At 37.3% G+C, this 13,431-nt stretch overlaps 1 protein-coding gene and 1 pseudogene across 2 annotated transcripts in view; both read left to right on the top strand.

Moving 5' to 3' along the window:
- The window catches only part of Gtf2h1 (general transcription factor IIH subunit 1), a 33,508-nt gene extending 23,215 nt beyond the window's left edge, over positions 1-10,293 (top strand). For both annotated transcript variants that reach the window (XM_026414484.2, XM_026414485.2), the window contains 6 exons: positions 7-95; positions 507-624; positions 4,139-4,229; positions 4,509-4,624; positions 6,536-6,628; positions 9,102-10,293. In XM_026414484.2, coding sequence (XP_026270269.1) covers positions 7-95; positions 507-624; positions 4,139-4,229; positions 4,509-4,624; positions 6,536-6,628; positions 9,102-9,188 — 594 coding nt within the window. In that variant the 3' untranslated portion in view covers positions 9,189-10,293. The remainder of the gene's footprint in view (positions 1-6; positions 96-506; positions 625-4,138; positions 4,230-4,508; positions 4,625-6,535; positions 6,629-9,101) is intronic.
- A 1,504-nt stretch (positions 10,294-11,797) lies between these two features.
- On the top strand, positions 11,798-13,152 carry LOC113200894 (elongation factor 1-gamma pseudogene; annotated as a pseudogene).
- The last annotated feature ends 279 nt before the right edge of the window (positions 13,153-13,431 follow it).

Here is a 13,431-nt window from a genome sequence, read left to right as displayed (position 1 = left end):
TTATAGGCAAAGTTACAAGAATCCATTGAATATGAAGACTTGGGAAAAAATAATTCCATAAAAACGATTGCACTAAACCTCAAGAAGTCAGATAGGTAAGTTTGATCACTGGTTAATAAACTTGAAGTAGAATAGTTATATAGCATAATTCACTGCAAAATATATTCTGCAAGTATAGCATTGATTTTTTTTTAAGTCAGTTTATTACCATTAAAGTATAGTATCTTTTTAGTTTTTAAATTTACTCTGTTGCCTGGTACAGTGGCAAACACCTGTAATCCCAGCTATTTGGGAGACTCAGGCAAGAGGAACCAAAGTGAGACCCTGTCTCTAACTAAAATACAGAATAGGGCTGAGGATGTGGCTCAGTGGCCGAGTGCCCTTGAGTTCAATCTCTGCTACCCAAATAGGTGGGGCCGAGGCTGGGGCTGGGGGGGCCAGTTGAAAGACAGAAATAGAATACTTTCACTATGTATGACTGGTTTCTTCTTCTGTGGTGTCTTCAGGTATTATCATGGTCCAACTCCAATTCAGTCACTGCAGTATGCAACAAGTCAGGACATTATTAATTCTTTTCAAAGTATTAGACAAGAAATGGAAGCTTACACACCCAAGTTAACTCAGGTAGGTAACTTATATTGTGTAGTTCCCATACTTCCTCGATTTATGAGCACAGCCAGCTTGAAGTATATAACTAATATTTTAATTGGGTTTAGAAACCTATTCCTGAAAAATAATTTTTTTAAAAAAAAGGAGGTAGAGAAAAGATATGTGGCATATTTAGGAAGCATCTGAAGGTAATGAAAAACAATGAATTTTGTGATTGCTAAGTTTTTATTTCCACATACTCGGTCGGTTTTATTAGGGAAATTGCCCAAATTGCCAAATTACTTTTGACCTTCACTCTCTGGATAGTCTACATGACCTCAAACTCAGAATATGTAAAATAGAGATCATTATGTCTTCATTTTTCTCACCCTTCACACTTAACAGTTAACTGGCAAGTTCTATCAGTTATTTCAGTATTTCTTGATTCTGTCAATTTGGTTTAGGCAAACTATGTATTTTCCTCAACATTACTATAAATTCTTTTCGTTAAAAATTAGAAGAGTGGGCTGGGGATGTGGCTCAAGCGGTAGCACGCTCACCTGGCATGCGTGCGGCCCGGGGTTCGATCCTCAGCATCACATACAAACAAAGATGTGTCCGCAGGAAACTTAAATAAATAAATATTAAAATTAAAAAAAAAATTAGAAGAGTAATTACTAGGCACTAGTGGGTGTGAAAGGAGTGAGGGTAAAAGGGTGGATAAATAAAATATCACAGTGAATCCCATTAATTTGTACCATTAATATGTTAATAATTCTTTTAAAAGATCCTTTGTACTTCGGCCCTAACCCACTTCTCCAATTCCATCTTCAGCCAGTCTCCACTCCCTCTACACACAACTTGAGTTCTGTATCACTCTAAAATATCCAGACTCTCTTGATCACATCATCATCATGCTTTTTGTGCTTTTCCTTATGCTTTATATCATCTTAGAATGCCCAAAGACTTGGTTCTGCCCTGTAGAAACTAATAGTGTTTATTTAAGAATCAGCTCAGATTTTATTGCTTCTGTAAAGCAGTCTTCGACATGTACAGAGAGGATTTTCTGTTTTCAAAGACACTAAGGCATCTAGTATAGTGGATTTTATCCCACATTGGGACCTTTTTAACTTTTTGTTTTGAAATAATCTCAGATTTACAGAAAGTTGCAAAAAGTGTTTTTAGACACCCCCCGACCATTTTTTAAAGTAAATTAACAATGTAATCTCCCTTTACTTCTAGGTGTTTCAATGTATGTTTCCAAAAAGCCAAGCCATTGTTTTAAATAACACAGTACAGTTATAGAATTAATAGTTAACATTGTTGGCTGAGGATATAACTCAGTGGTAGAGCACTTGCCTACTACCATGCACAAGGTCCTGGGTTCAGTTCCCAGCATTGCTAAATAAATAGATAAACATTGATAAACTATTATTATCTGTCCTAACAGGTCTTAATAAAAATGGGCTGGGGATATGGCTCAAGCAATAATGCGCTCGCCTGGCATGCGTGGGGCGCTGGGTTCAATCCTCAGCACCACATAAAAAATAAAGATGTTGTGTCCACCAAAATAATAATAATAATAATAAAATCACACCAATTATATCACTAGATTATTTATAATAAAAATTTTACTTGATCTAGCAGCCAAACCTGGTTCATGAGGTATATTTGGTTCTCTTGTCTCTTTAATCTCAACTTTAAGTTGGAACAATTTTTCAGTCTTCCTTGTCTTTCATGACCTTGACATTTAAGGAGTATAGGCCAGTATTTTGTGGGATATCCTCAACTTAAGTTTCTCTAATGTTTCTTCATGATACTCATTTTTGACGATAATACTACAGAAATGATGTTGTGTCCTCAGTGCATCGTATCAGAATTCACATGTTCTTTTATTTTATATATGTATATATATTTGTGATAAACATTTATTTATTTATGCTGCTGAGGATCAAACCCAGTGCCTCACTTGTACTTGGCAAATGCTCTACCACTGAGCAACAGCCTCAGCCCCACATATTCTAACTTATAATATTAACTCTGATCATTTAAGGTAGTATCTGCTGGTTTCTCCACCAATTTTTTTTCCTTTTGTAATTAATACATCTTGTATTTTTTAATCTAATCCATACACATGGATTTCTACATGTAAAAACTCCAGACATAGTAGCCCTGATTTGAGTTGTTCCACAAATGATTTGTTCCTTCCTAGAGCCACAGTCCCAGGCACTTGTTAGGCACTCATTGAATAATAAATTAATTTTGTCCCTAAATGTTAATACTGACACCATGGGGAATATATTTTCTCTCCCTTGGCTTTGTTTATTCACTTTCTTCAAAATAAAAAGGGGTTAGGGATGTAGCTCAGGGGTAGAACACTTGCCAAGCCCTAAGTTCTATCCTCACCAATGTAAAAAAGAAAGAAAATTAAAAACAAATGATAAATTTTCTATTATCTTTCTTCCCTATCCCCACCTCCAGCACTTATCAAGGATACATGTTAACATATTTTGGGGGCAAGCCCCGGTTGTGAGAGGGTTCTTTGTTTTGTTCTGATGATGGAAAGCCTCATGCATGGCAGGTATGCTCTCTACCATCAAGCTGCATTCCCGTACTCCATTGAATGTTTTACTTGACCTGTTTGCTTTCCATAAACTCAATTTTACCTACAATGGTAAAGAGTTGAATTGAATTAGTGCTTCTGAAAGGGCTTAACTAGGCAAAAACTAGTGAGTTTCTAGTTCCTATGGACTTGCCAATTACAGTAGTTCCTCCTTAGCCACAGGAGATACCTTCCAAGTCCCCCAGTGGATTTCAGAAGTTGTGCATAGTACCTTTAATTTAATGCCTTTTCTATCTTAACTAAGCATTTACCAAACACTGTGGTCATAAGGTTTGCAGCTTGAGGTATAGAAGCAAAACTAGCATGAATTTTTTTTCCTTCAAAATTCATAGATTTGTTTTTAACATAGATCTTAGTAATCTCAGTATATTTTTTTTCCATAAATCCAGAACTTTCACCTTGTCATTTAAAGGAAGCACTTTCTGACTTCTCTTTTGGCATGTCTGAATTGCAAACATTACTATTTTTGCATGTGGGGCCATTATTAAGTAAAATAGGGGTTAGACAAGTCCAAAAGTTCCACAACAGTAGATCTGGTAACCTAGATGGCTACTAATTAACAGGCAGATAGTATATACAGCAAGGATGCACTGGATGATTCATGTTTTAGGCTGTACAGAGCAAGATTTCATTATGTTGCTCAGAACTGTGCACAATATAAAACTAAGATTGTTTATTACTGGTTTTCCATTTAATATTTTCATCCCATAGTTGACTACAGGTAAATAAAACCACTAATAAGGGAAAACTGTATTTCTAGAAAACAGGTTTTTCTCTTTCTACACAAACCATTTCTGGCCTCAAGGGAAATAATTTTCTCTAGCTGCTGAATTTTATAGAAATAAACACTTGACCTTCTGGTATAAAATGGAAATGTTAATTTGACAAAAAGACAGAAAATCAGTTTCTATGTCTCCTTTCTTTCAGGTTCTATCAAGTAGTGCCGCTAGTAGTACCATCACAGCACTGTCACCTGGAGGAGCACTTATGCAGGGAGGGACACAGCAAGCCATAAACCGTATGTGCTAGGCCACTTTTTGCTATCCCTTTGCTTAAATAAGCTCTAAAGAACAAGACCAGGGGAGTGCTAAAGTTAATTGTTTTTTCATTGGGGCATTTCTGGGATCTTTGCTGATTGGTGTGTGGTACTAGGAAATGAATCTAGTGCCTCATGCATGCTAAGCTTGTTCTCTGCCACTGAACTACACACCACTATTGCCTTGAGTGATCATTTTTTCAAAGACTATACATGTGTGAAAATAACTTTTGTCCTGTGGACCTCTTCCTTCTCTTGCAGAGATGGTGCCAAATGATATTCAGTCCGAATTGAAACATTTGTATGTGGCTGTTGGAGAACTTCTGCGGCATTTTTGGTCCTGTTTTCCTGTTAATACACCATTCCTAGAAGAAAAGGTTGGAATCAATTTTAAACACAGCTAGTTATTATGTAGTGGGTTCATGAGATATTATTTTGAAATTGGAAATCTTTATTTTTTACCATTTGCCAGACAGTGGTAAAATTATTTTGCATATGTTATGTGATTTATTCCTCACCGCGTCTTCATATTTTTGGTTTTACCCATTTCATAGATTAGGAATCTCAGATCTAGATCAGTTCTATATTTATGATCATATAATTTTAAACTTAAACATAACGCCATACCATAATAAATAATGGAAGAACAGTGGCCCAAAACAAATAATATGTGTAAAATTACTTATTTGATACATTTTCATTGATAGTAAAATCCAAAATGAGAACTAACAACAAATATAGCCTTTTTCCCCCCTTCTGTACTAGAATTGAATCCAGTGCTTCACACATGCTAGGCAAGTGCTGTCACTGAGCTACATCCCCAAACCAGCATTAAGTATTTAACACCAAAACCCTTTTAGCCAAGTAAAGGACAGTTGACAAGTGAGAAAATATTTATAGCATTAATAATAGCTTTCCTTATATAGTTTGCTCTTTAAACAGTTGTTAAGGATAAGAAGTTGGGAGTACAGTTCAGTGGTAGAGCATGTACTTCTAGCATGCTGGAGGCCCTGAGTTCAGTCCCCGGCACCAAAAAAAAAAAAACGAAAATCAGAAAATGAAAGAAAAAGATAAATATCTCAGTAAAAAGAACAGGCAAGGGGTGGAGGTATAGTTCAGTAATAGCATGTTTGCTTAGCATACTTGGATCCTAGTACTGAGTGGTGGGGGTGGAGAACAATAGGCAGTCCAGGTATAATCACATCTGTAACCCTAGATACTCAGAAGACTGAGGCAGGAGAACTGCAAATTTGAGGCCAGCCTGAGCAATTTAGGGAAATCCTGTCTCATAGTAAAAAATAAGAAGGCTAGAGATGATAGTTTAATGGTAAAGTGCCCATTCAATCTCTATTTTAAAAAATAGAAAAAAAAACTTTTTTAAAAAATAAAGAAGACGTAGCAGAAACTCACTAAAAAATGCAGACAGTCAGTGAACTTAGGAAATTTCCAGACTCACTAATACTAAAATAAATTAAAGCAACAATGAAAGTTTTTTTTTCACCCACTAATTTGCAGAAGAATAAAGTGATCATTATTGGCCTATTTGCTAAAAGAAGAGACCTTTTTTTCCACTTCCATAAGTTCTTTGACTTAGAAACTCAACATTTAGAAATTTAACCTATGGAAATAATAACGTGTATAAATATTTAACCACAGAAATGTTTCTCTGTTAGTAAGAAAGAAAAACTGGAAATGGCCTAAATATCTACCAGAAGGGGATTGGTTAAGGAAATACCTGGTATAACCAGGCACTGACCCATGCCTGTAATCCCAGTGGTTCAGGAGGCTGACACAGGAGGATTGTGTGTTCAAAGCCAGCCTCAGTAATTTAGCAAAACCCTGTCTCAAAATAAAATATAAAAAGGGTTGGGGATGTGGCTCAGATGTTAATCACCCCAGGGTTCAATACCTGATACCAAATTAATTAATTAGAATAAAATAGGGTGGGGATGTGGCTCACCTGTTAAGTGCCCCTGGGTTCAATCCCTGGTACCAAAAAGAGAAACATCTGGTATGTTCATACATTGAAATAATATTACACATCTATTTAAAATAGTGACTTAGATGAGTATTTACTGACTCAAAGATTCACATTAAGCCAAGTCAAATTTTGTAAGAGCATGTACGTTTTTTTATACATTTACACACAAAAGCAAAATATCTAGAAGGCTATGAATTATGAACCAAAATATCAAAGATGACCTGTGAGTAAGTAGTAGGATATAATAGATATATTTTTATGTTCTTTCAAGATTTCTTTGTAATTTATTGTTTCCTATCTTTTTTAGGTAGTGAAAATGAAAAGTAATTTGGAACGATTCCAAGTTACAAAGCTCTGCCCATTCCAAGAAAAAATTCGAAGACAGTATTTAAGCACAAATGTAAGGCACCAATCTGATTTTGGCCTAATTTTCTTTCTCTTTGTAGTAAACTAATGAGCTTTCTTTGATATAAATAAGCAGATACTTTGTTCTTTTGTGTTGCTTAGTGTACTGTTTTTTAATTGTAAAATGTCATTTATTCACAAGATTATATAAAAAAGTACATACACTCACCAATCAGGAAATGTACTGAGATATTACCATCATTTAGATATTCTGAGTGTATAAAGTAAAACATGGAGAAATGATTGTTAAAAATGCATGGTGAATTATGACCTCTCCATATTTTACTTTATACATTTGTATAAATGTATATACATATATATATATTACTAAAAAATGTATATTACTAATTTGGAAAAACTAAGCACACACAAGCCTAGCAACATAAGGAAAGGCAGAATTAGTACCAATAAACTGAACAGTTCTGATTGTTTACAGCAGGTAAAATGAATAAGTGAAAATGTCACTTTGTGCCCAGGATTTTTAGGATTCTCTTTTTTTTTTTTTTTTTTTTTATTTATTATTTTTTTTATTGGTTGTTCACAACATTACAAAGCTCATGACATATCATATTTCATACATTAAATTGAAGTGGGTTATGAACTCCCAATTTTACCCCAAATGCAGATTGCAGAATCACGTCGGTTACACATCCACAATTTTACATAATGCCCAATTAGTAATTGTTGTATTCTGCTACTTTTCCTATCCCCTACTACCCCCCCTTAGGATTCTCTTTTGTTTGTTTGTTTTTGCAGTGCTGCAGATTGAATGCAGGGCCATACACAGATGAAAGGCTATACCCCAGCCCTTAGCATTGTTTTTAAAAGGCCAGATTTCAACCACACAACATAATTTATGTGTAGTATACAATTCTTTCTGGAGATGACTTGTGAAGAAAAATATATATAAACACAACACCTAGTATTTCAATAACTAGGTGTTGTGGCTCAGCAGTACAGCGCTCACCTAGCACGTGCAGGGTACTGGGTTCGATCCTCAGCACCACATAAAAATAAAATAAAGGTATTGTGTCCAGCTACAACTAAAACAAACTATTTTTTAAAAAATAAAATAAAAGTAGAGAATCAGAAAGGGAGTTTGTTTCCTATCTTTTTTAGGTAGTGAAAATGAAAAGTAATTTGGAACGATTCCAAGTTGCAAAGCTCTGCCCATTCCAAGAAAAAATTTGAAGACAGTATTAAGCACAAATGTAAGGCACCTATCTGATTTTGGCCTAATTTTCTTTCTCTTTGTAGTAAATGTGCTTTCTTTGATGTAAATAAGCAGATACTTCGTTCTTTTCTGTTGCTGAAAAGCTTACAACTGAAAGCTTGTAAAACGTTTTTCAAGATAGGGCAGCCCGGTTAAAACTTGCACAATATTGTTTCTTTGGTTAATGAGCTGGGCATGATGGCACATGCCCTGTAATCCCAGCAATTCAGTAGGCTAATGCAGGAAGGTTGTAAGTTCAAGGCCACCCTCAGCAACTTAAGGAGACCCCATATCAAAAAATAAAAAGATAGCTCAGTGATAGAGCACAACTCTTTCAATCCCCAGTACCACAAAAAGAAAAAAATTAAAGACTGAAAAATCTTTATTATTTAAGATTTTTTTCAAGTGTTTATTCCTTAAGCATTCTAAGTGCATTTTCTCAAAATATAAAAATTGCATATTTATAATCATAAAAGAAGTTGGGAATGTCTCTCAACAGTAGGCCGAGCATTGCAAGAAGTTTGAAGTCTTGTGCCTTCTCAGTTGATTATAATTGTTTGGAGCGCTGTATTGAAAGGGGTTCTGAGGCCATGTGTAGCCTTACAGAAGGATATGGTGTTCATCAAATTGGTATTGTTCCCTATCAAGTAGAATAACTGATTTTTATAGTTTCCAGACAGCCAGATACCATAACCTTGCCAATCATAATAATCATAATAGGTGTGTCAAACGAGGGGGATTGATGGGAAGTATTCTGTGTATTGAAACCAGAGCCTTGTGTATAAAGTACTCTACCACTGAGCTATATCCCCAGCCTAGGTTTTTGTTTTAGTTTTATAGCTCTCAGATCTAAATCATTGAAAGACTAAAAGTATTTTAGGACCTCCCTGCCTCCATCCCCATCCTCCCAGAATTGACTTACAGATTTAACTTCCAACCACATAAACCCTGTACACTTCTAAGGAAATATTCCAATTCATTCTATCTCAGTCAGTGTGATCTGGCTAACATCTAGTTACACATATGATGAGAGCAAAATTTTTCACTCAGATCTACAGTCCTAATCTAAGATGTGATGTTATACATTATTTGACGCATTTAAACCATTTAAGTTTTCTGTAACCTAATATTCTACATTGCAGTCCTGAAATGTTGAAACTGAAAAGACCCTTAAAAACAGTTAAAAAAAAAAGCTTCGCAAAATTGTGCAATAGAATTAACTGCAGGAGCTTAAGTGTCTTGCTGTGTCTTTCAGTTGGTAAGTCACATAGAAGAGATGCTTCAGACAGCTTACAACAAGCTGCACTCGTGGCAGTCACGGCGCTTGATGAAGAAGACGTGAGGTCCATGGCATTCACAGGTTTTGTGAGATTGAGAAAACTGTGACCTGCAGTGTCTCTGGAAACCTGGCCTGTCAGACATGCAGATGAACACAAGGAATAACAAGAAACGTCTGCACCATGCCAACTCCCAGAGCAGATTCCATTATATTTGCACATTGGGAACTGAAAGGAAGGAAGGGACTGTGATTGAGGTAAACTCTGGGGAGGTAAATTAAGGCAGAACCAAAATGAGCTAAGTTGCAAATATATATGTATATGTATGTACATATATATGTGTACATATATATGTATTTAAAGACTGTTTACTGCAGTTACTCAGGAACTGCTTTTGATTCACATTAAGCTGCTTTCAGAAATTAAAAAAAAACAAACACTTTTTTAAAGGGTGCATTGATAAAATCTAAGGGTTTTTGGTTTTGTTTGTTTTGTTCTGTGTAAATTTTTTCCCTAAGTTTATGGCACAGGGTAGACCTTAAGTATTTCTCCTCCATCCTCCACCTGGATTCTCAAGTTTTACTGAATTCTAGTTGTACCTTACATCAGTTAAAGAGAGTACTTTATAAAATAAAGCAGAGGGAGACTGTTGCTCAATCATCAGGAAACAGTTATAGTCAGAAGACATCATTGGTCCTGTGTTTCCTACGGAAATAAGAAACAATAAATATTGCACTGAATGTTTGTGGTTTGGAGTTCCTAAATAAAGGGGGAACATATTTGCAGAAAGTCCCGCGGGGTTTTAATGCAGATTTTGTCAGAAGACAATGGCGCTGCATGTTTTTCTTTGAGTGCAAATGTATATTGCTAAGATTTTTTTTTAAAGATGGCATGTGCTTTGAAAAGAGAAATTGCATTTTTAAGAGTTACGAGTGAGAAATATAAGAAATCTTACTTATTTTCACCTCTTTAGAAGAAATAAAAGATGTTTCTCATATCTCCTTTTCTCCGGTATCTGTTACTGTCTTTGGCGAATCGATAATCATTGCATACTGACTGAAAAGCCTAAATGCAAAAATATATTTTTTTTCCTTGTTTCTGGAACTCGTGCCATATTGTGTTCCTAAGAGGATCAACTTTACTGTCTATCTAAGACTTCAGATGCTTGTATTAAAAGTTACACAAAAAGTAAAAGTTTTTACAGATACTCTTAACTGGAATACATCTTGTGGTTTCTCATTATGTGTGATACTTACTTGAATGGACTGCTCAGGGACCACCTATTCTTTTTAAAGCTGTAATACAAGCTGGTTATCCTTAATGCCTAGACTTGATCAAAATATTCATATATTGAGCTGGAAAAGTAAGGGCATATTGCCTTATAATATTTCACAGAGCACTTTTCAAATATGTTAATACCGCAATTACTCTGAGTAATAATAATGGAGCAAATAGGAAAACATTTAAATTAAGAATGTATGTCTGGGGCTCTGGTTGTGGCTTATTGGTAGAGCACTCAACAAGCATGTGCAAGGCACTGGGTTCAATCCTCAGCACCATATTAAAAACAAATAAAGCAAAGGTATTATGTACAACTACCACTAAAAAATATATTTTTTAAAAAAATGTATGTTGGGAAAGGCAGGCATAGATAGAATGCTATATTTAAAGATTAAATGATACATGGAGCCTGAGGAAGGAGAAAACAGTTTAGGTTGTGGACATAGTGGCGCATGCCTGTAATCCCAGCAACTCTGAGGCAAGAAGATTGCAAGTTTGAGGCCAGCCTTAGCAACTTAATGAAACCCTGTCTCAAAACAAAAATTAAAATACTGGGGATGTTGCTCAGTAGTAAAATATCCTTGGGTTCAATCCCCAATACCAAGAAGGAAAAATTTTTTTATTTATTTTTTTTTATGAGAAATTGGGTAGGCTTTATTTTTTGTTTGTTTGTTTTGGTACTGGGGATTGAACTCGGGGTGCTCAGACACTACATAAAATACAAAATAGGGTAATGTTACCTTACCCTATTTTGTATTTTATTTAGAGACAGGATCTCACTGAGTTGCTTAGAGCCTCACTTTTGCTGAGGCTGGCTTTGAACTTGTGATCCTCCTGTCGTGTGCCACCACGCCTGGCTAGGTAGGCTTCATTTAAAAAGGCAAATTTTAAAAAGCTTCTCAGCAAAGGAAACAATAACAGGAGAGAGCCTATAGACTGGGAGAAAATCTTTACCACATGCACCTCCGCGATAAAGCACTAATCTCTAGGATATATAAAGAACTCAAAAACTAACACCAAAAGATAAATGAGATAAGGAACTTGGACACTTCCCAGAAGAAGAAATACAATTGATTAACAAATACAAAGTGTTCAACATCTCTAGCAATTAGGGAAATACAAATCAAATCTAAGATTTCATCTCACTCCTATCAGAATGGCAATCATCAAGAATATAGGCAAGGGCTGGGGATGTGGCTCAAGCGGTAGCGCGCTCGCCTGGCATGCGTGCGGCCGGGGTTCAATCCTCAGCACCACATACCAACAAAGATGTTGTGTCCGCCGATAACTAAAAAATAAATATTAAAAAATTCTCTCTCTCCCCCTCTCTCACTCTCTCTTTAAAAAAAAAAAAAGAATATAGGCAACAGCCCTTTTTCTCTGCGGAATCACCATGGCGGCTGGGACCCTGTACACACACATACCCTGAAAACTGGAGGGCCTTCAAGACCCTCATCGCTGCTCAGTACAGTGGGGCTCAGGTCCACGTGCTCTCCGCACCACCCCATTTCCATTTTGGCCAAACCATCCGTACCCCTGAATTTCTCCGCAAATTTCCTGCTGGCAAGGTTCCAGCATTTGAGGGTGATGATGGATTCTGTGTGTTTGAGAGCAATGCTATCGCCTACTACATGAGCAATGAGGAGCTGCGGGGAAGTACTCCAGAGGCAGCAGCCCAGGTGGTGCAGTGGGTGAGCTTTGCTGATAGTGACATAGTGCCCCCAGCCAGTACCTGGGTGTTCCCTACCTTGGGCATCATGCACCACAACAAACAGGCCACTGAAAATGCAAAGGAGGAGGTGAGGCGAATTCTGGGGCTGCTGGATACTCACTTGAAGACGAGGACTTTTCTTGTGGGCGAATGAGTGACACTGGCTGACATTACAGTTGTCTGCACCCTGTTGTGGCTCTATAAACAGGTCTTGGAACCTTCTTTTCACCAGGCTTTCCCAATACCAATCGCTGGTTCCTTACCTGCATTAACCAGCCCCAGTTCCGGGCTATCTTGGGTGAGGTGAAACTGTGTGAGAAGATGGCTCAGTTATGCTAAGAAGTTTGCAGAGAGCCAGCCTAAAAAGGACACCCCACGGAAAGAAAAGGGTTCTCGGGAAGAGAAGCAGAAGCCCCAGGCAGAGCAGAAAGAAGGAAAAAAAGGCAGCTGCCTCAGCTCCAGAGGAGGAGATGGATGAATGTGAGCAGGCACTGGCTGCTGAGCCCAAAGCCAAGGACCCCTTTGCTCACCTGCCTAAGAGTACCTTTGTGTTGGATGAATTTAAACGCAAATACTCCAATGAGGACACGCTCTCTGTGGCCCTGCCATATTTTTGGGAGCACTTTGATAAGGATGGTTGGTCCTTGTGGTACGCTGAGTACCGCTTTCCTGAAGAGCTCACCCAGACCTTCATGAGTTGTAACCTCATCACTGGAATGTTTCAGCGATTGGACAAGCTGAGGAAGAACGCCTTTGCCAGTGTCATCCTCTTTGGAACCAACAATAGCAGCTCCATTTCTGGAGTCTGGGTCTTCTGAGGCCAGGAGCTTGCCTTTCCACTGAGTCCAGATTGGCAGGTGGACTACGAGTCATACACATGTCGGAAACTAGATCCTGGCAGCGAGGAAACCCAGACCCTGGTTCGAGAGTACTTTTCCTGGGAAGGGGCCTTCCAGCATGTGGGCAAAGCCTTCAATCAGGGCAAGATCTTCAAGTGAACATCTCTTGCCATCACCTAGCTGCCTGCACCTGCCCTTCAGGGAAATGGGGGTCATTAAAGGAAACTGAACATTGAAAAAAAAAAAAAAAGAATATAGGCAACAATAAATGTTGGTGAGTATATGGTAAAAAAGATACATTCATACATTGCTGGTGGAACTGCAAATTGGTGCAATCACTATGGAAAGCAGCATGGAGAGTACTCAGAAAACGGAATGGAACCACCATTTGACCCAGCTATCCCACTCCTTGGTTTATACCCAAAGGACTTAAAATCAGCGTACTACAGTAATACAGCCACGTCAATATAGCAGCTC

This window comes from Urocitellus parryii, chromosome 4 (genome assembly GCF_045843805.1).
Source record: "Urocitellus parryii isolate mUroPar1 chromosome 4, mUroPar1.hap1, whole genome shotgun sequence".
Classification (NCBI taxonomy): Eukaryota; Metazoa; Chordata; class Mammalia; order Rodentia; family Sciuridae; genus Urocitellus; species Urocitellus parryii.
This window is presented reverse-complemented; position numbering and strand designations above follow the sequence as displayed.